This window comes from Salvia hispanica, chromosome 3 (genome assembly GCF_029641045.1).
Source record: "Salvia hispanica isolate PSC_SH4W2 chromosome 3, Shi_PSC_v1, whole genome shotgun sequence".
Classification (NCBI taxonomy): Eukaryota; Viridiplantae; Streptophyta; class Magnoliopsida; order Lamiales; family Lamiaceae; genus Salvia; species Salvia hispanica.
Window position 1 is genome coordinate 8,166,782 of NC_142694.1, and position 20,625 is coordinate 8,187,406.

Below are 20,625 nucleotides of genomic sequence, written 5' to 3' on the forward strand. Positions count from 1 at the left end.
ATATTTTTTTGATTGATTATTTATTTAGATTAATAAAAAAAATAGACAGAGAAAATAGAAGAAGAATATGGAGGAAAGAGGTTTTCTAATTAAGAAACTTAATTAAGAAAGTAGGAATAGAGGAGAGATTGTGTTGGGAAATGATTTATTTATTACTCCCTCTGTCCCAAGGTATTAGACCAATTTTCCTTTTCGGGATGTCCCAACATATTAGACCCATTTCCTTTTTTAGCAAAAAGCATCTATCTTATTTTATTCTCCACCTACTTTTTTCTCTCTTATCTCTCCTACTTTTTCCCTCTCTCATACTTTACTCTCTCCACTTTAACTATTTAAATATCAATTCCTTAAATCATGTGCCCAAAAGAAGTGAGTCTAATACTCCGGGACGGGGGGAGTACCAAATAGGAGCCACATGTCTATTTAGTAGTGGGGTAGTAGAAAATGTTGTAGGAATAGTATTAGCTGTTAGGTGATCCGTGCCGATTCTGAAAAAGGAATAGAAATATGAGAAATAAGCAAAAATCTCATATTCTGAAAAATTCGCATGTCTCGATCCCATATTCTGAAAGGTTAGCCAATTTAATCCCAAATTTTGAAAGGTCAGCGAATTTAATCCTTTTTTCTCCAAATCTCTCCATAGGAAAAAATAATCACATCATTGCAAGATTCCAATTAAAAAAACATTTGCACTTTACTATTGATAAAAAGGTCTTAAAAATTGTGATTTAGGAAGAGGTATACTTCCCCCGTCTCATAAAAATAGAATCATTTGAGACGACATGAATTTTAATATGTAATTAGTAAAGTAGGTGAAATATCTTAATAAAAAGTTGCCGAAATATGTTAGTGGAGAATGAGGTTCAATTCATCAGATAAAAAAATTTTACCAAAAATAGAAATATACTGTACTAGTTTTATAGGACATACCAAAATGGAAATAGTCTCTATTTTTATGGGATGAGTTGGAACATGGTATTTACATTAAGCAAATCATACCGACAAAATAAAAGGAATATGACATTGTACTCGGACAAAATGACCTGATTAAGACTTACTCTCTCCGTCCACGAATATGAGTCTTATTTCTTTTCGATATGTTTAAGAAATGTTAAGAAAAGTGAGTCTCACTTGCATATATTAATTATAAATGAACTGTGAGTGGAATGAGTTAGTGTAATGTTGAGTGTATTATCATTTATGGTAAGATTGAACTGAGATTTTTATAAGCGGACGGAGTGAAATGGAAAAACATAATTCATATTCGCGAACGAATGGAGTACAAGCTGTAACTTGTCTCAAAGATTAAATCAGAGTTTGAAATAACAACTGACATAACATAAGTGTACAACACAAATAAGTACGTATGGATGGAGATATGCACCTCCAAGAGTCCTAAATAAAAGGACTCCCTTTCTCATCATTACGCAAATAAAAGGACTCCATTTCTACTTTAACTTCAACATTACGCAAATCTAGTAAAATTTTATTCAAATTTTCCAGATGATCCCGAAGGGGCGTACCTTCCTGCATGCGTAACCGAAACAAACGTTGTTTCAAGAGCAACTTGTTGGTTAGAGACTTCGTCATGTATAGACTCTCCAACTTCGCCCAAAGAGCAGCAAACGTCTCATGATCCGCAACTTCGATGATAACATCGTCGGACAGGCTCAATATGATGGTCGAGTGGGCCTTTTCGTCTAGGGTTGTGAACTCTGATATTTTTTCAACTGCGTGCACAATATGGAATATCAAGCTTCCTGGGTCCAGAGAATCCACTAGATCACAAGGTCTAGGAACTCGCAAAATGCTGAAAGATCTCGGCCGTTGGACACACAGTATATCACTTCAAAATCCTCAACCTGCGTATACTAGAATTAGTATAGGGAAGTAGGGATCGATCCCACGAGGACAAAGCGAAATCATGCATTTAAAGGGCTTTTGGGTGGTTTGGCTGCGCCACGCAAATTTGGGTTGGGGAACTTATACTAGACAGAGGAAAAGAAATTTAACTATCTCTAGATCTAGGAACAGGAAAACATCCACGTAACACAGATTGACATTATATCATCACTATGTTCAAACCAACTTCCTAGATCTAGTAATGTCACTACTTAATCTAGCTAGACAGACTCGATGCATGCAGTGGGGACCATTTTTCCAAAAATAGAAGTGTACGACCAAAAAGCTGCAAAATAACCAATTCTAAGCCTAACTACCTACAAAACGCAAAGCATCATCGGAATTTAACTGAAACATGATGAAAACAGAACAATGCTAGCAACTCAACGGCGACCAACAGATCGGACGTCAGAAAAAACGCCGAGAAACAAAAAAACTTAGATCTCTATCTCCTAGATGAAGTAAAACAGAAACGAAAGCAGAAGTTCAAAATCCATGTACAGATCCACACTTCGGATGCTAAATCCACTCCGGATCCAAGCATCCGAGACAAACTCCGGTCGAAATCATCTCCATAACTACAGATTCACCAATTCTCCACAGATCAACTCATATTCCCCAGATCAAGTATGCAAGCATCCAACAAAGTGAATAACAATCAACCTCCGGAACAAACTCCTCAAAACATAGAATTAACACAAATCAACACAGAATCAACACCATCATAACATGAAATAAAATTCATAGATAAACAGCAAGTAGCAAAACGAACAAATCGACTTCGAAACGACGAAGTTCGACAGAAATCAAAACATAAACGCTGGAAAGTAAATGATTGTATCTTCGTCCTCCTTGAAGACGGTGTTGCACAGATTTTCCCGAAGATTAGACCTCTATTCTACCCCAGAATTCCCATTTCCCAAGTGTGTGTGTGTGTGTGTGTGTGAGCTGAGAGCTATCGTCCATGTCATGTGTGTTGCATGCTCCTCCTTATATAGGCGTGAAAGTGGGTCCAGCAGAGGCCTTTTTTTGTGTGAATTGTCTTCTTTGCCCTCAGCTTCGGACTCCCCTCGTCTAGCCATTTTCTTCCTCGATTCTGCTCATTTTTCATCTTCTTCCTTCGCTAGTCCACTTCCTTCAATTCTTCCTGGACCTGGCGAATTTCCTTCACACACCTGGCTTAAACAATGTGTTAGACCCAGTAAATGATGACTTTTCATCATATAACCGATGCATGAAATTAGCCTTATCAGGTTGTCCACTCCTTATCATCCTCTGTAGCCTTCTTTGTTTTGAGCGGCTCTCACAAACCCTGCTGCTTCAGCAGAGATCGCATCTTGATCTGCCATAAACCAAAACTATTTCTCCCGATGAATTTGTCAACCTTCACGTTCAGAGCAGACATCTCGATTTACCAGAAAAAATCCTCGCAGCGGAATTCAAAACCCTAGTTTGAAAACCAAGGCTCTAGATACCAGTTTGTTATGATATATAGGGCAATTGTGAATCGAGAAACAAAAGAACGTAAATAGACATAGAATTTACGTGGTTCACCAATGTTGTGTTGGCTACGTTCATGGGCAAGAACGGAGAACAAATTGTATTATGACTGCGGTTTTCAGATACAGATTTATGTGCTCTACTCCCATATATGTAGGCACACATTAGACAGACCTAATCTTATATAAATTCAAGGCATACTAAGAGAATCTACACACTCATAAATATATACAAGCCTGAGTAAAATGGTACTTAACGAGGACATGCTAAAAGCTAATAAACATACTTTAAATAGTTATCAAATCATCATAGTAACATACATTTTTTTTGTTTAAAAGTCTTAACTTACTATAATTTTTTTTATATAGTCCGAGTAGAATTTATTGTTGCCCTATTTGGATCCGAAGTTAATTTTTAAATTTTGGCAGATCCGAACATATAATAACACACATAAAACAAACTTTTATGACAAAGATAATAATTTTGAAAACGAATTTGAGTTCAAACTTTAAAGAAATCATTTTAAACAAGATTTATTGCAGTTATTTATAAGTGTATTCATACTTAACGTGTTAAATATAAAACTCACTTGGCGCGTTTCATTTTCTTTAAATAAATGATTAATCGTCTTGGGTCTAGCTTTCCTCAAATATTTGGCTTATAACAAAATCAATACAGTAGTATAATAAAATTAAGGTACTTTGCTTAAAACAACACCTTAGAGCATCCGCAATGGTACATAGGCCAGCAATAGGCTAGCCATTCTCTCCCCTGTCACGTCAGCAACACTAAAAAATCCACCTGCCACATCAGATTTAGGCCAGCCATAGGCTAGCCATAGGCCAGCCGTAATAAAAATAATTCAAAATATACTACATTTACGGAATTAAAATCACGATTAAATTACCGAATTAAATTTACGAGACATATACGGGAAAATTCATTAATTTTATTTTTAAAAAAAAGTACACTAACTAAAAATAAAAAAATAAAAAAAATTGCATAATAAAAAAATATCCGGGCTTCCACACACGAGCCACCGCCCCACTTTACTCCTCACTAATTTATTAAAAAAATACATAAAAAAATGTTAGTATGCCTTGAATCCGTTATAGTTTGCCGCTAGCCGAACGGGGGTCCCGACGGTATGACATGTTTTTATTTTAGGTCTTAATTTTGTATTGGGCTAGTTGTTGTTGTCCATCGCTACATGTTGCTCTTGTACAGAAATTTAGAGATAGAGAAAATCGCGTTTATATAGTTTTTCAAAAATTAAAAAAAAAAAGAATACAAAAAAAATTTAAAAAAAGAATTAAAAAAGAATTAAAAAAAAATTTTAAAAAAAAATAAAAAAAAAATAAAAAATAGCGCTGGCCGATCGGGCCGCCACAATGGCGGCTAGCCGATCGGCCAGCGACGAGCGATCGGCCAGCCCACGCCGATCCGCTCGCCGATTTCATCCTCGCCGATTGCAATGGTTCGGCTAGCCGATCGGCTAGCGCGACGAATCGGCTAGCCGGTCGCTAGCCGACCATTGCGGATGCTCTTAATCTAAGAATATGTTATGCACTTATATTTATGAAGATATGCATCTCAATATGAGTCTTGCTTAATATTTAATTATATGAGCTTTATTGATTTACTTTAGTATAGGGGCTGCAACTCATCTTAATTAGCTAAGACTAATTAAAGTAAAATTAAATAAATCTCTTATTAGTAGTACTAAATTATGTCCAAGGAAGGCCCAAATTAATTACACCTTGATGAGCCCAAAAATATTTAAATTGGGGGAAAGTCAACTATATTTATACTACTACCTACTCAAGAATTTGAAGGATAAGGCCCAACTCCCTATTTAAAATATGAGGACCCAGTCTCTAGATCACTTAATTAGTAAGTAGTATAGTAGTAGTAATTTTTTAAAGATTTTATAATCAAGTTTAATCTTGAAGAAGTTTAACAAGGAGTTCAAGTAACAATTAACATGATGAAATCAGAATCGATCAAGTTCCATGTACCATCATAAAAGGAAAAATAGTTTAAATATAAAGTACAGTATCATCATTAAATGAAAACCAATTTAAATATAAGTTCTAGCATTTTAGGCTTAGCAAACAATACGTATATTCTAGGAGTATATATCAAAGTTAGCCTCAGGCTTTAAAAGATAGCACCCTCCGTCCCTAAAGAATATACAATTTAGGTTCGATACAAATTTTATTGCAAAATTGATAAAGTGATATAGAGGTAAAGAGAAAAATTAAATAAAACATTATTAGAACACTCCCAATGCTCTCCCTAAAAACTCCCTTATTTCTCTAACTCCTGCCACATCAGCACCAAAATTTATCCCCAGTTTTTAGCCAACTTTTAGCCAACTGCTCCAATGGTTTCTCCCTTATTTCTCCCTTATTTCTCCCTAACTCAACATTTCATTTTTACATCATCATTTTTAATATTGTTTAATTTTTCCTACAAATGTGTTTAATAAATAGATTTATAATGAACAATTCATCGTTGTATTAATTATTGGAAAATATAATACAACGAGAAAAAAAAACGACAAATAAAAACCATAAAAAACAAAGATTTAAAAAACAAATATTTAAAAAAAACTACAAATAAAAACCATAAAAAACAATGATTTAAAAAACAAAGATTTAAAAAAAACTACAAATAAAAACCATAAAAACAAAGATTTAAAAAACAAAGATTTAAAAAAAAAAAAAAAATTATCGCCGATTTATCGCCGAATCGCGCCCACAGTGGGCGGCGATGATTCGGCGATAAATCGGCGATAATAAGGGAGTTGGCGATGAATCGGTAGATTTATCGCCGAATTATCGCCGAATTCACTCCAACGCCCGGCGATAATCCGGTAATAATCGGCGATTTTTCGCCGGATTTAACGCCGACCCATTGGGAGTGCTCTTAGTGCCGAATGGATACCATCCATTTAAAGAGGAAAAAAATTCTAAAATAAGAAAATATATATTCTTATGGTACGGACTGAAACGAAGTGCATATTTTCTTTGGAACGGATAGATTATATGAAAAGCTGAAAGTTTGTTTAATTAATGAGCATTAATATCTTTTGCCATACACAGGTTAGATAGCACTAGGCCACTAGTGTCTATTCTACAGACATGAACAAACCATTGACCCGTACATCTGAAATTTCGCCCGCATACAAATAAACCAATTCAAACGATTACCACGTGAATCGGATGCGTGAACCCTCTCCTTCCATCGCTACATAAACCTCAGCATTTATACCAGTTCTATTTTCAATTGAGTTGAATTGAATTGAATTGAATTGAGCATGGAAAATCAAGGCAAAAGGGTTTTGCTGACCTCCAATGGCGACCAGATTTCTCTCAGCATAGCTCACACTTTAGCTCAGCGAACATGCCGGTATTTTGTTTCACTCGAGCTATCGATTTTTGCGGTTTGAATTTTGATGTATTTTGCTTGCTTCTCTTGGATCGACGTTTGCTTGTTTTTTTATTTTTGTTTGTGTGTAGGTTGGTTTTGATGGGGAATGAGGGGCAGCTGAGAACGGCGGCGGAGAAGATAAAGGGTTCACTGAACGGCGCCGTTTTCGTAGAGGTGGTGGGTTTGGATATGGAGGATGAGAGAGAAGGGGCTTTCGATGATGCGGTGGAGAAGGCCAGGAGACTCCTCGGCGGATTGGATGCTTTGGTCAACTGTTACTCCTATGAAGGTCAATTCACATTCTTGCCCTAATTTTTTCATTTTCATTTTCTTTTTCTTTTCTATGTGAAAATAAACATTGGCTATCGAAAGATTTTGTAAATTCACCTTGATTGGGGATTGAACCCTAGCTGGATTTAATTAGGGTGGATGCACAGTTTTCAATTGGGAATTGATGAAAACCGAATTGGATTTTAGTTAGGGTGGATGCAAGCACGCTTCTGCCTCTGTTTTATGTGGAACCTATGAATTTGTGTTTTCTACCCTGCAGTTCTCTGAGATAAAAATTGTTAGTAGTTTAAACTTGAGATATTGTGATGCAGGAAAGATGCAAGATCCTCTTTCTTTGGCTGAGGATGAATTCAAGAAGATTATGAGGACCAATTTCATGGCTGCTTGGTATCTCTTAAAAGCTGTTGGGAAAGTTATGCGTGATCAGAAATCCGGTGGATCCATTGTTTTCTTGACCTCTGTGATTGGAGCTGAAAGAGGGCTGTATCCCGGAGCTGCAGCATATGGTTCATGCTTGGCTGGAGTTCAGCAGCTAGTAAGAGTAAGTTTCAGCCCATTTGCGATACTTCAGTGTGTATGTTGCATTTGCAAATTGTTATGGAATCACACCTTGAATACTTGATAGATTGTGTTAGCGATAAGTCTCTTCTCATGAATGAATCATTGCCGTTCGACATTTATCAGCAGATGTAGAGGAGACACATGGCTCTGTATAGTTTGTTTGGTTGTTTCATTCTCTCTGTGCACCAGATACCCATAATCGTTTTAGCATCGTCTCATTTTTAGATGTAAATACTGAATTGGTAGCATTTTCAAATTGATATGTAACCACAGCTTGATAGATTGTGTTAGCTATAAGTTTTTGCTCCTCATTGCATCGTTGCTGTTAGACATTTATCAGCATAGGTAGAGGAGACACATGGTTCAGTATAGTCTGTTTGTTGATACTACAATATTGTTTTAGCACCGTCTGATTTTATATGTAAATACTAACTTGCGTAAACTGTATCCAACGATGGTTCTTGTGTGTTGTTATGCTTGGCAGACCTCGGCACTAGAGATAGGGAAGCATCAGATAAGAGTTAACGGGATAGCTCGTGGCTTGCATCTTGAAGACGAGTTCCCTGTGTCAGTAGGGAAGGAGAGGGCAGAGAGATTGGTGAATGACGCTAATCCACTACGTCGATGGCTTGATGTTGAAAATGACTTGGCATCAACAGTGATCTATTTGATTAGCGATGGAGCGCGCTACATGACTGGAACGACCATATTCGTGGACGGGGGCCAGTCTCTGGTAAGGCCTCGAATGAAATCATACATGTGAAGCAAGTGGGGTGGTGTTGTTGGTCTGTTGTTAACTTCAGTATTGGGATTACTTGCCTTGATTGGCTATTGGCTAAATAATCTTAGCAAAATAAGTTGTGTTTGTATGTCTGTATGTGACTTAATGTTACTCAGTATATATAACAGCTGAATAAAGATATAATTATAAGACTCAAATTTCAAGTTTCTAATGCTCGTGCTGTCAAAGCCTATGAAACTTGTATTGCATTTGAATAGTTACTGAGAGAATAATTTTTCATCCATTTCGTATTTGTGATGATAGGATTAGGATCCCTATTTGATTGTTTTCCAAATAGTAGTACTAATTAAGTGGGCTTCCTTGAAATTGATAGTTACTTATGAGCTATTCTAACATTTGATCGAATATTCGAGGAATTTCTTGAAATTAATAGCACCAATGGTTGCTTTAATAATTTGAGCTGCATTTTAAATGGAGTAGTTGAATATTAGACTGAAATAGTTGATTATTGAAGTCATACTTTGAGTTCAATTAATTCTAGTTATGCTAATCTTCAATTCTATCATACTAGTAATAAATTACAATGAAATTATTACCCCAGTTCAAAAATTAAGACATTAAATACTGCGCCTAATCTCCCTAATGTTTGCCATGCCAATTTAATTTCAATCATTTTCTATATCTGTATCATTGGATTCTGATCACAAAAAATGGTTAGGAAAATGACGTAGAACATTGTTTTCATAAAACTCTCTTATCATTTTTTTGGTTAGCGCCTTCGAAAAATCGAGCTATTGTTCAACAAAATTTTGTCTCGTACCAAATTCCAATAAATAAGAGTTCATCTATACTAGTATTGTCATTTTAGTGTATTCATCAAAATTAATATTTCCTACGTCTCAAGATATTAGACCCTTATTTCTTTTTGGGATGTCCCAACATATTTGAGTCATTTTTATTTATGGTAAAAATATACTTTACTACCAACTCCACTTACACCACTAAACAACATCTCCTAAATTCTTGTACCCAAAAGAAAGGACTCTAATATCTTGGAATGGAGGGAGTAGTCCGTATACTTTTATTATTAGAAAACTCTCACCACATGTAACACATTACATTACTACGTGAGACTCACTCTCTATTAACATTGCTATGACACCATCAACTTCATCTAAACACTAGAGTTGGGTTTGAGATCTCCCGTAATTTATCTACAAACTAGAGTTACAAAGAGTCCATTTCAGTAGCTGTTACATAGTTTGCGTCTTGCGAAGAATATGTAAGAAAGTAACTTAAGGATTTGCATCATCAAATCCTTAGACTCTTCGCAAAGAGCATAAATAAGAGTTATCAATTGCTAACTAACTAGTAATCACAAATTAAGATTAAATCTTAGCCATTAGATTAGAAAATATAGTGGTTGAAATAATGTCACGTAGACTATATTTTAAATTTAAAAAATTATTAAATAAACTTAAAGGTATTAATGCCAATTCTCTCATCAAAATCATCTCAAAACTTTAAAGGTATATAACTCGCTCGATTTAAATTATATTTTTGCAAAAAATATACTACCTCCGTCCACCAAAATTTGTCTCACTTTGACCCAGCACGAGTTTTAAGAAATGTAATGGAAAGTGAGTTGAAAAAGTTATTGGATTGTGGATCCTACTTTTATATATTAGTTTTATAATAAAATGTGAGTAGGAATAATTTAGTGGAATATGAGGTCCACTACAAAAAATGGTAAAAGTGAAATGGACAAATTTTGGGGGACGGACGGAAGTGGAAAAATGGGACAAAATTTAGTGGACGGAGGTAGTATCAAATTAAAGATAATTTTATAAGGATTCCAACGAGATCTCAATTGCATATGTTCCGACGATGTTCATGTGATGAAATTTGATAAATTATACTCCTTCCGTCTCACAAAAGATGTTACACTTGTGGGACGACACAAGATTTTAGGAGGTTTTGTTTTGTGAGTTAAATGGAGAGAGAAAACTATACTAATATTTATATTAGTGTGAGAGAGAACTTTTTTCAAAAATGAAAATGTGACATTTTTAGTGGGACAAACTAAAAAGGAAAGTGTGAAATCTTTTATGGGACGAAGGGATTAGTATTTCAATTTTCGTACATATTGATAAGCAGATTTTATTAACAAATAGTCCAAAAAAATCTCAATATAGTGTATGCAATATCTCAATATAGTGTATGTAAAATATCAGTAAAACTGTGTGATACTCCTATTTTTTTATACTTGTGTTGATATTTTCATGTCATATTGTTGATATTTATAATACACTATATTGATATTTTAAAATACCACGAAAATTATCATATGATAACATAATGATGATATTATCATTTTATTGATATTTTGTCTACTATTATTGAAATTTGTGAGCTTTAATTTCATCCATTCATTTCAAAATCGAAGGGTACAGATTTAGTTTTAGTTTTGGATTATGGTATTATAAGCATTAGAAGACGACCATGTGTTTGTATACTCCATATCACATCATTAGGCAAGCAACCATTGTTTTCCATGGCATATAACATGGAAAATGCGATGAGCCATGCACAAACCATGTAACAACCATCATGAAATAAAGCCTCCAGCATACTTTTTTATAAGCAATCACACTGCGCTATAACCCATTAGCAAGGATTATATATGGTAAAAAGGCAACGAACCATATCAATTATAGAAGGGGGCGGATGGCCTCATCGGGCTCACGTATGCAGCTGAACTTGAATATGGGATAAGCGGAAAACCATCGAATTTTGTGACTCTGCACCTACAGGAATTGTTTTTATGAATTTTGCACATAACACATGGTAATTGATTCAATTCGAATTCATTTTGCTGCCATATCCAGACAAACGTTCTGTCAAATGGAGTAATTTTTACCAAATATAGAAATGAACTAAAATGGTAAAATAACTGTATTAACATGGAACTACTTTACAGTGGCTATGACTTATGGATTTATTATATTCATCGATTACTAAACATAGTATTTTTGAAGTTGCAGTTTCTTTCTTATACAGGTAAAAGCCTTTCTCAGGGGAGATTCTCCTCCTTAGCTCTAGCAGTCTCCGCTATTGGATGATAGAATACCTGAGAGTAAGCAACCAAAAGAAAAGAAGTTTACTGATGGAGGTACTCAGAGTAGATTCTTGCTGTTTGGATAATTGCCCTCTTTATTTGAGATTTCCATAACTGAGAGAACAGATAGCTAGAATTATTACATTCCGACTATAACTCAGCTGCTTCAACTTGATTTCTAACACTCAATCAAGTAAGACGTTGTATACTGTTATTACTGGTAGTTGAAAAGTAATCTATAACCAATGCAAATAGAAGTTGAGATATCAGTCCCATGTATTTAAGGGGATCTGAAAATGATTAGCTGTTGAACCTGAACTAGTATTCACTCAATTCTGTTGGTGACTTGGCTCCCTGCAGAAAAGCATTAAGAGCATCCCATCGCTGCTCGACTTGAAGGACGGCGTCCGTGCCGACGGCGCGGCACCCCCTTGTCCGCCGATGTGCTCGCGCCGACGGCACGGCGCTGCTCAATAATAAGAGCACGTCCGTGCCGCTGAGCAGGGCGACGTGGCATTGCGTGATTGGCTCGTTTTTATTCCGTTAAATTTTTTTTTTAAAAATTCATAAAAAATCGAAAATAACCAGGAAAAAAGAAAAAAAAGTATTTTCGGATTCCCAAAAATATAGTATATGTTTTTTAACGTTTTTTTCAATTTTTTTGAATTATTTTTTTAAAAAAATTATCTCAAAATTATCTATAAATACTCACATTCATCCTCCATTCTTTACATCAAATTATCTCTCCTTTATACTTCAAATTTTCGTTTATTTTTAATGCATTTTAATATTGCGGAAATATTTTTATTTAAATTGAATAATAGAATGGTGGGACCCTGAGCATGTCCTTGCGGAAGAACATGGATGCGGGTGTTGTTCTCTTGCTAAAGAGCAGGAGTGAAAATGAATAAATGTGAGTCCGGGTCCACGTCCACGTCCATGGGGATGCTTTAAATATCCTCCCTGCGTTACCTTTGTGAGTTGTAAATGACAGATTTTTTCTAAGAAAAACAATTGAATAATATAGGAACAACAATTGAATAATACTAATATAGGAACAACAATCTGTATTAGGTTGGAATATAAGGGTTCTGCTTGGGTATCTCTAGGTGTACAAGTAGGTGATGATGTTCTTATATTTAAGCAGGCTCAAGGAATTTAGAGCTGCAATCCGATTTCAAGATTCTCATGAACGAAATTGGAAAAAGAGAAAAGAAGCTGGTTTTTGCTTCAATGCTATATGATCTGGTGGTATCAATACAGAAACGCTCGTGTGCTTGTTATAAAGAGAGGACTAGTTTTTGGGCAGCTAAAAATATGAGGGTAACTGCGGTAACTTGTGTGTATTCATATTATTTTATTTGAAGCAATATCGCTACTGGTTTCGAATCTACATGGAGTATTATTATTCCAAAGACATTGATTAGTGTTTCATATCTCCCTAGGCTATATTCTGGCTGTATATATTACAAATATTTTGGTATTAGGAAATAAAATACTTGTTCTTGCATTCCTGATTTTGTGCTTAAAAATAGTTGTAGGTTATCATTACTAGGGTTAACACCCGTGCTATGCACGGGCCAAATGATTTTCGAATAGTGATCTTAAATAAGATGGAATAAATTAAAAAAACAGAATAACATTGGTGTTTATGATAAAAAAATGTGATAATTAATTATGTATAAAAAATATTCATGTAATTATTAAGAACCAAAAAAAAATGTACTTCCCTCAAAATACTGTAATGAACCATCTCATATTCAGCATACAATTTTATACAATTAGAATAAATAGTATAAGTGTGGCAATATTAAATAAAAGAAATAACAAAATAGGAGATGAGTGAATGAAATATAATAAAATATACAAATTAAGAAAAATATAAAACAGAATTTAAAAGAACGAAAAAAACAAATAATTTGAACGATGAAAGAGTTCATGATTTCACTTGATTAACAAAACATAGTTATTCATACCTGCAAACAAAAATAACTTTAAAAAACAATAACAATCCAGTAATTCATAAATTTTAAAAATAAAAAAAGAACAAACATACTTAAATATAACTATCAAACATAACATAGAAAAGATAAAATAGCCCAATATAATTAACATACATGGCCCAATAATTCTTAAAAATCGATCCCTTAACAGGAGGATGCCAATATAGTTTACAATTATCTCAATATAGTTAACAATTCTTTAAAAATAGAGCCAAAATGAGTTCAAAAATATTATCCCAAATTTACATACAATGCTGATCCAATCATCATTATTCACAATATCCCAGAGTTCAATTAAACTACAAAAAGAAACCAACAAAAAAATAACATGAAATGTCTTAAATTCTCTGAAATGGCCCAATCAAAGTTGCCTCTCACATTTGAAAAGCCCAACATTACAAAACCAACCGATTTTATCACTTAACATTAACTAATTACAAATTATCAGATTAATTAAATAACTTTATGATCTAATAACATATTTTAAGAAAATATATAAACTTTTTTCTGCATTTTCATACGCCGCTTAAGCGACGAAAACCCTAGATCTGCACCCCTGGTCGCCGATTCTACCACCAAATCGGAGAAAAAGTCGCCATAGACTGGCGTCTACGACCACACCCACAACCACCAAAATCGGCGACACGTTATCTTCTAATCGGTTCTGCCATCGCAAAATCAGGGCTAGCGCACGAAACTTACACACTCCAGAGACAACGGAAGCGTTTCACACAACGGTGAAATCATATTTTCGACCAACCGAAGAAGGAAGCAATTTTAGTTAAAATCGAAACACAGTTCATAAATTGAAAAAATATCACAAATCGTCAATATTGTTTTTAATTATTTCACTAATTATTTTACATGTACGGAGCAAATATAGGCTGCTATCGACGATTCAAGGTAAAGAGGATGAACATACGGGTTCTCAATATCTGGCTGTAAGCCTACAACAGATACAACAACATATCACAAAGGAGGTCGACAAACCTACAAAAATTAGGGCGAAATGTTCTTGTCGAAGAATGGAAATTTTAATTCGCTCCAAATTCGCAGAAAATTAAATGGATCTACTGACCTTAAAGGTAAAATGTCTTCACAAATTTACTGTAAAAGCCTTACGATTTATAGAGATAATGCTTATAAACGCTTATCAAAATGTAATTGGATGTATTATTCTTGATAAAAACAGTGCAAATTTGAGTACTTAGGATTTGTTTCAATCATATTTAGAGAATTTGTTTCAAAATGTAATCTGTTACTTTAACACCCTTTAAGCTTTGCTGATTTCTTTAGTTTCTTCATAGAAGGAAAATATTTGAATCAAACTATCTCAAAAAAGGAAAATAGATAGCTATTTACAGGATATAGTAGAATTTGCTTTTGAATATAGTAATATAATCATCAATCACTTCCATTATTTACAATCAAGATTTAATGGACGTAGTAGTTAATTAATGTTGTAACTTGTTTAGTATAATAGTATTACAGTTTTATCATTCCAGTGAATGAATGCAGCATCATTTTTATGCAGGAATAATATTAAACAATTTCAAGAAGCATGAAAACCAAAGAACTCATATTGCATGGAAAACTGGAATAAAAGATGAGTATGTAAATTCTAAATAAAATCAAATACAGAAACTCTTGAAAAACTATTGAATCTACATTCTGAATTTTAAATGCACGGAGGAAAAGAAAAATAACTACTTTGCCCTTTGCAGAGCAATGCAATGTCTCTAGAATAAAACAAACGGAACGAATGGTAGATTGAATGTTGCAATTTGTTTAGTATTACAGTTTTATCATTTCAGTGTATGAATGCAGCAATTTATTTTTTTGCAGGAATCATCTTAAACACTTTCAAGAAGCATGGAAACCAAAGAACACATATTGCATGGAAAACAGGAATATGAGGTGAGTATATACATTCTACATAAAATCAAATGCACGAAACAGAAAAACAAATAAATCTTCATTCTAAATTTTGAATGCAGGGAGAAAAAGATAAAAATTACTCCTCTGCAGAGCAGTTATATTATTCCAGTCAATGAATGCAGCAACATTTTTTGCATGAATCATCTTAAACAATTTCAAGAAGCACGGAAATCAAAGAACACATATTGAATGGAAAACTGGAATAAGAGGGGAGTGTATACATTTTACGTATAATCAAATGAAGAAAATACACAAAAACTAATGAATCTCCATTCTGAAATTCAAATGTAGGGAGAAAAAGAAAAAATAATTCCTCTGCAGAGCAGTGCAAAGTCTCAAGAATAGCACAAACGGAAGGAATGGCAGATTGAAGGTAAGAATACTAAATTAATCGTGCATAGTGCTGAACACAACAACAAAACAAAATGAAAAAACTGAAACAAAATAAATGAAAAAAAAAGAGTGAGCATTCACAATAGAAAAAGGAAAGACGAAATAGGAGATATAGATCATGGAGAATATGAATTAGGGAAGAACTAAACTGAATTTTTTTCTGTGTGGATGATTGCTATCTAATTCTAAGAAGAGAAATGAAGTACATTATGGAAGTGGTAGGAGTGGGGTATTTATAGGCCTCCCTTTTTCATCATGGATAACAAACAATGCATGTTCCCCATAAAAACATTATCATGAGTGACCTTTCAGATAATAATCAGAAATAAATAATAAACCAAAATCAAATAATAAAAAGAACACTTTTCAGATAATAATCAGAAATAAATAATAAACCAAAATCAAATAATAAAAAGAACACTGAAATATCTAATAGAACTATTCTAACAATTAATAATATAGATATTTACAAACTAATAAAAGTAGCCGTTGTACTTTTGTCATGATTTATGTGTAGTAGCCTTTGTTACATTTTTATGACTATTTTAAATTTTAAAAAATATTTCATGTGTGCACTGCAGGAGGAAATATATATATTTTTTTGGAAATATTTCAAACTCATACTTTCCAATATTCAATACTGCACTTGCCTCAACATTTAATTTTTGCTGCAGAATTTAGACCATCTCGATATTGGAAAAACTTTTGGCATTTGGGTGGAATATTCAATGCTTGTTTCAGGCATTTGACAGCTTTGGAGAAAAAGGTACTCCGTATTAACTATTAAGCTTGAGCATTGTTCAATGCAGCTTAATTTCTATATTAGATGTTTCCAAAATACTTATTTCGATTATGTCATCTTAACAACTAAATCAATGGTCTAAAATTTCTTTTTTTTTTTTTTTCAGATTTCATCATATAATTTTAATTATATGCAGATTTCATAAATGTTGTTATATAGAGATTAATATTTTTACAATTGACTCTGCAACTTATCAAGATTCCTTTTTGAATAAATTTAATAGAACTTAAATGGTCTGAAATTCTTTTTTTTTTTCATATTTCATCATATAATTTTAGTTATCTGCAGATTTCATTAATGTAGTTATGATAGATATTTATTCATATTTCATAAAAGTTGTTATATTAAGATTAATGATTTTACAGTTGATTCTAAAACTTATCATAATTACTTTTTTAATAGATATGGAGTAGTTGATATTTACAACATAATATACCTTTTTCAGGTATGCAATAGAATAATGCCATCAAAGGAAACATGGAAGATTTAATATTTATTTTTTTCAGGTTTAATAAAGTAATTGATATCTATGAAGGAGTATAACATTGTATTCATTTGCAGGTACAAATGGATTCAAAAGGAGGAAGCATATTGATAGTTGAAATATGTTATTAATTTATCGGTACAAATTGATTGAAAATGAGGAAGCACAATAAATGCCACATTGGAAACATAGAAGTCTTATTATTTATTATGTATAAACAATCACTTGTGCACAAAAAACAATAGACTTTAAATATTCTAAGCAGTTTTTAAAATGGCGTGACAAAAATGAGGTACTGCACAAATTTTGCTCAAGTTTTTAGAAGGATTTACATAATAAATAAAAATGAAAATAAAATGGAAAATCTGAACCACTTTTCTCGCCTAAATTCTCATAATGGCATTTTTGTGAATATCAACACAACTGCCACTTTATATATTGATAGATTTATCGCGGTTGGGTAATAAAGTAAGGCGAAATAATATAGCGAAAACAGAAAATGTATTTGCACCTTTGGCGTTTTATTTAATTATTGTCCGTCAAAATTCAAGTGAGATTTAGTAAAAGGCTGCGTACATTTAGCCGCCTTACCCCTTCCCTAGTGCCACCATATAAGTACACCCTCCCCGCTTTCCATTCCACACAAATTACTCTGTCTCCCAAAAATGGCGCCACTGAAGATGATGCTCTGCATGGCCACCATCCTCTGCTTTCTCGCATACGCCCGAGCCAGGATCCCGGGTGTCTACCGCGGAACCACCTGGCAAACCGCCCACGCTACATTCTACGGTGGCAGCGACGCCTCCGGCACCATGGGTAGTGTACGCTTTTCACACAACACAACACTGCTGCTTCATTTTTATAATTTTGTGTTTTGTTAATCTTAATCAGGTGGCGCATGCGGGTACGGAAACCTATACAGCCAGGGTTACGGCGTGAACACGGCGGCACTGAGCACCGCGCTGTTCAGCAACGGCCTGAGCTGCGGCTCCTGCTTCGAGATCAAGTGTGACGCGGCAAAGGTCGCCCAGTGGTGCAACCCGGGCAGCCCCTCCATACTCGTGACTGCCACCAACTTCTGCCCGCCCAACTACGCCCTCCCCAACGACAACGGCGGTTGGTGCAACCCTCCCCGCCCCCATTTCGACCTCGCCATGCCCATGTTCCTCAGAATCGCCAAATACCGCGCCGGCATTGTCCCCGTCCACTTTCGCAGGTACGAATATGCAATTATTACCATTTTCCCATTTTATAAATTAGAATTATAGAATTAATTAATTAAGCATATGAAATTTTCTATAATTAATTAAGCTGAAATTCGTAGAATGGCGTGCGTAAAGAAAGGAGGAATCAGATTCACGCTCAACGGTTTCCGTTACTTCAACCTGGTGCTAATCAGCAACGTCGCGGGTGCAGGGGATATTGTGCGCGCGAGCATCAAAGGAGCCAAGACGCAGTGGATGCCACTGAGTCGAAACTGGGGGCAAAATTGGCAATCCAACGCTGTCTTGGTAGGGCAGGCCCTTTCCTTTAGAGTAACGGGCAGTGACCGTCGCACTTCAACCACCTGGAACGTGGCGCCATCTAATTGGCAGTTTGGGCAGACATTCACGGGCAAAAACTTCAGGATCTGATCTGCAACAATTTGATCGGGAAAATAGCTATTCATATAAAATAGCAATATTAGTTTGATGCTCTACTTTCTATTGCTCTACTTTCTATCCACTAATTAGGAACTAACTAATTTTTTTTTATGAATATTGTATCTAACAATATAACTTTTACGGATGGTTAAGTGGAGTAACAATTTAATTTTATTATTGATTTTATTTTTATTTTTTAATTATTTTTAGTTTGGAATAATATGACCATAAATAATATTAGAAGAGCTAGAAACCATCTCAAATTCATGATGAGCTAAACTAGAACAATTTAAAAAATATATGAGAAATAATTTAGGAGATATAAGAAACATTTTATATTTCAAATTTAGGGTAATTACATATTTTATACAAAGTGTTTTATCTTTATTTCAATTTAATGTAAAAAGTATTAAGTTATGCAAAATGTTATATTAGTATTTTAAATTAAGACCCAATGGCTATTAATAGTCATTCTTTAGATATTCTAGAATTCACTATACTATTATAAAAATCTAATATTTTACTAGAAAGTATATCTATATTCTATTTAATTTTATCTAAGATAATTCCACTAAAAATATTTAAATATTCTAATGCCTAGTTCTAGAAATTTCTAGTATTACATAATATCTAGATATTCGTATCATATACTCTCTCCGTCCCACAAAAAATGGCATACTTTCCTTTTTTAGAAAAAGTTCTTTCTCACATGAATATAAAAATTATATTTTCTCTCTCCATTTAACACACAAAACAAAATCTCCTAAAATCTTGTGTGATTTTCAAAGTATGTCAACTTCTCTGGGACAGAGGGAGTAGTAATATTTAGATATTTACTATAAAAATCAAGTTTATTGTATACACGATGTATTTTTCCGAAGAGACATGCTACACTTTCTCTTCAATCTCTACTGTATAATGTTGCATGGCCGGTTGTCGATCACTTCCCAAACTTCTTTTTACTCGTCAGATAAACTCTCTTTGTCGGACTGATTGTAGACAAAAATGTCCCCAACGTTATAGAAATTACCAAAACCGTATGGATCCATATGTACAGGATGAATTCAAAAACAAAAATAGTTAATAAAAATATTTAAAGAGATTAGAGAAAATTGTTATGGTATGAGAGCAAGAAGAAATGAAGAGTATTTATAGGCATAAAATAAGTAAATAAATAATGTTATAAATAAACGAAAAAAATAAGATTGGCCTACCAATAATAAAATATTGAAATGGAAGCGGTGGAATCATGAAGTTTAGGTGTACCTTTCAACAATTGGGTACGTAAGATGCAAAAATAATTATTCGAGTCATAGATTTGTTTATTGATCGCAATTCACGTTTTATAGCCAACTTCATATACACTACAAATTGGGTATACTAAAAAAAAGTATTATACATTGAAGAATATATTAGCAAAATCGTTTTAATGCGCAAGAAACCACCTGCCCATCATATACTAGAGAGAAGTTTCTTATCAGTCGTCCTAATTTAATTTCTTTTCTTAATTTTACTAATGAGACCAGATTTTGGCCGAAAATGATCTCATTTTGAAATATACTCTCTCCGTCCCACTTTAAGAGTTTCGATTAAAATATTCTATAAATGATAGTAGGCCGCATATTTTTCTAAATTTTTTTCAATCACATATTATTAACAAAATTATTATTCTAATATATAAAAGTAGGACTTACATTCCACGGAGAGTGATCAATTGCTAACTAATTAGCAATCCCAAACTATAACTCTTAGCCATTAGATTAGAAGATCTAGTGGTTGAAATAATGCAACATGGATTATATTTTTAATTAAG

The 20,625-nt window shown here is 33.8% G+C and overlaps 2 protein-coding genes and 1 long non-coding RNA gene across 3 annotated transcripts; all 3 read left to right on the top strand.

Annotated features, from left to right (window-relative positions):
• Positions 1-6,508: 6,508 nt before the first annotated feature.
• On the top strand, positions 6,509-8,642 carry LOC148930057 (NAD(P)-binding Rossmann-fold superfamily protein). Its single transcript, XM_089067096.1, has 4 exons — positions 6,509-6,816; positions 6,927-7,126; positions 7,440-7,669; positions 8,174-8,642. Exons 1-4 carry the CDS (start codon positions 6,725-6,727, stop codon positions 8,450-8,452), a joined length of 801 nt encoding a protein of 266 aa, XP_088923222.1. The 5' UTR covers positions 6,509-6,724; the 3' UTR covers positions 8,453-8,642.
• A 5,447-nt stretch (positions 8,643-14,089) lies between these two features.
• On the top strand, positions 14,090-17,356 carry LOC148930058 (uncharacterized). The gene is made up of 5 exons (XR_016137076.1): positions 14,090-14,637; positions 15,398-15,469; positions 15,782-15,863; positions 16,558-16,649; positions 17,247-17,356. It is a non-coding gene; the product is annotated as an uncharacterized LOC148930058 (long non-coding RNA).
• Positions 17,357-17,828: 472 nt separating this feature from the next.
• LOC148930059 (expansin-A4-like) lies at positions 17,829-18,971 on the top strand. Its single transcript, XM_089068291.1, has 3 exons — positions 17,829-17,985; positions 18,061-18,385; positions 18,494-18,971. The coding sequence occupies exons 1-3, from the start codon at positions 17,835-17,837 to the stop codon at positions 18,801-18,803; spliced, it is 786 nt and encodes a 261-aa protein (XP_088924417.1). The 5' UTR covers positions 17,829-17,834; the 3' UTR covers positions 18,804-18,971.
• The last annotated feature ends 1,654 nt before the right edge of the window (positions 18,972-20,625 follow it).

What these genes read in the sequence shown, in the direction of transcription:
- LOC148930057 (XM_089067096.1), top strand. Translation starts at nt 6,725, where the DNA reads ATGGAAAATCAAGGCAAAAGGGTTTTGCTGACCTCCAATGGCGACCAG. An exon ending in TTAGCTCAGCGAACATGCCG is followed by an intron (nt 6,817 to 6,926) that starts GTATTTTGTTTC and finishes GTTTGTGTGTAG; the next exon opens with GTTGGTTTTGATGGGGAATG. An exon ending in CAACTGTTACTCCTATGAAG is followed by an intron (nt 7,127 to 7,439) that starts GTCAATTCACAT and finishes ATTGTGATGCAG; the next exon opens with GAAAGATGCAAGATCCTCTT.
- LOC148930059 (XM_089068291.1), top strand. Translation starts at nt 17,835, where the DNA reads ATGGCGCCACTGAAGATGATGCTCTGCATGGCCACCATCCTCTGCTTT. An exon ending in CGACGCCTCCGGCACCATGG is followed by an intron (nt 17,986 to 18,060) that starts GTAGTGTACGCT and finishes AATCTTAATCAG; the next exon opens with GTGGCGCATGCGGGTACGGA. An exon ending in GTCCCCGTCCACTTTCGCAG is followed by an intron (nt 18,386 to 18,493) that starts GTACGAATATGC and finishes TGAAATTCGTAG; the next exon opens with AATGGCGTGCGTAAAGAAAG.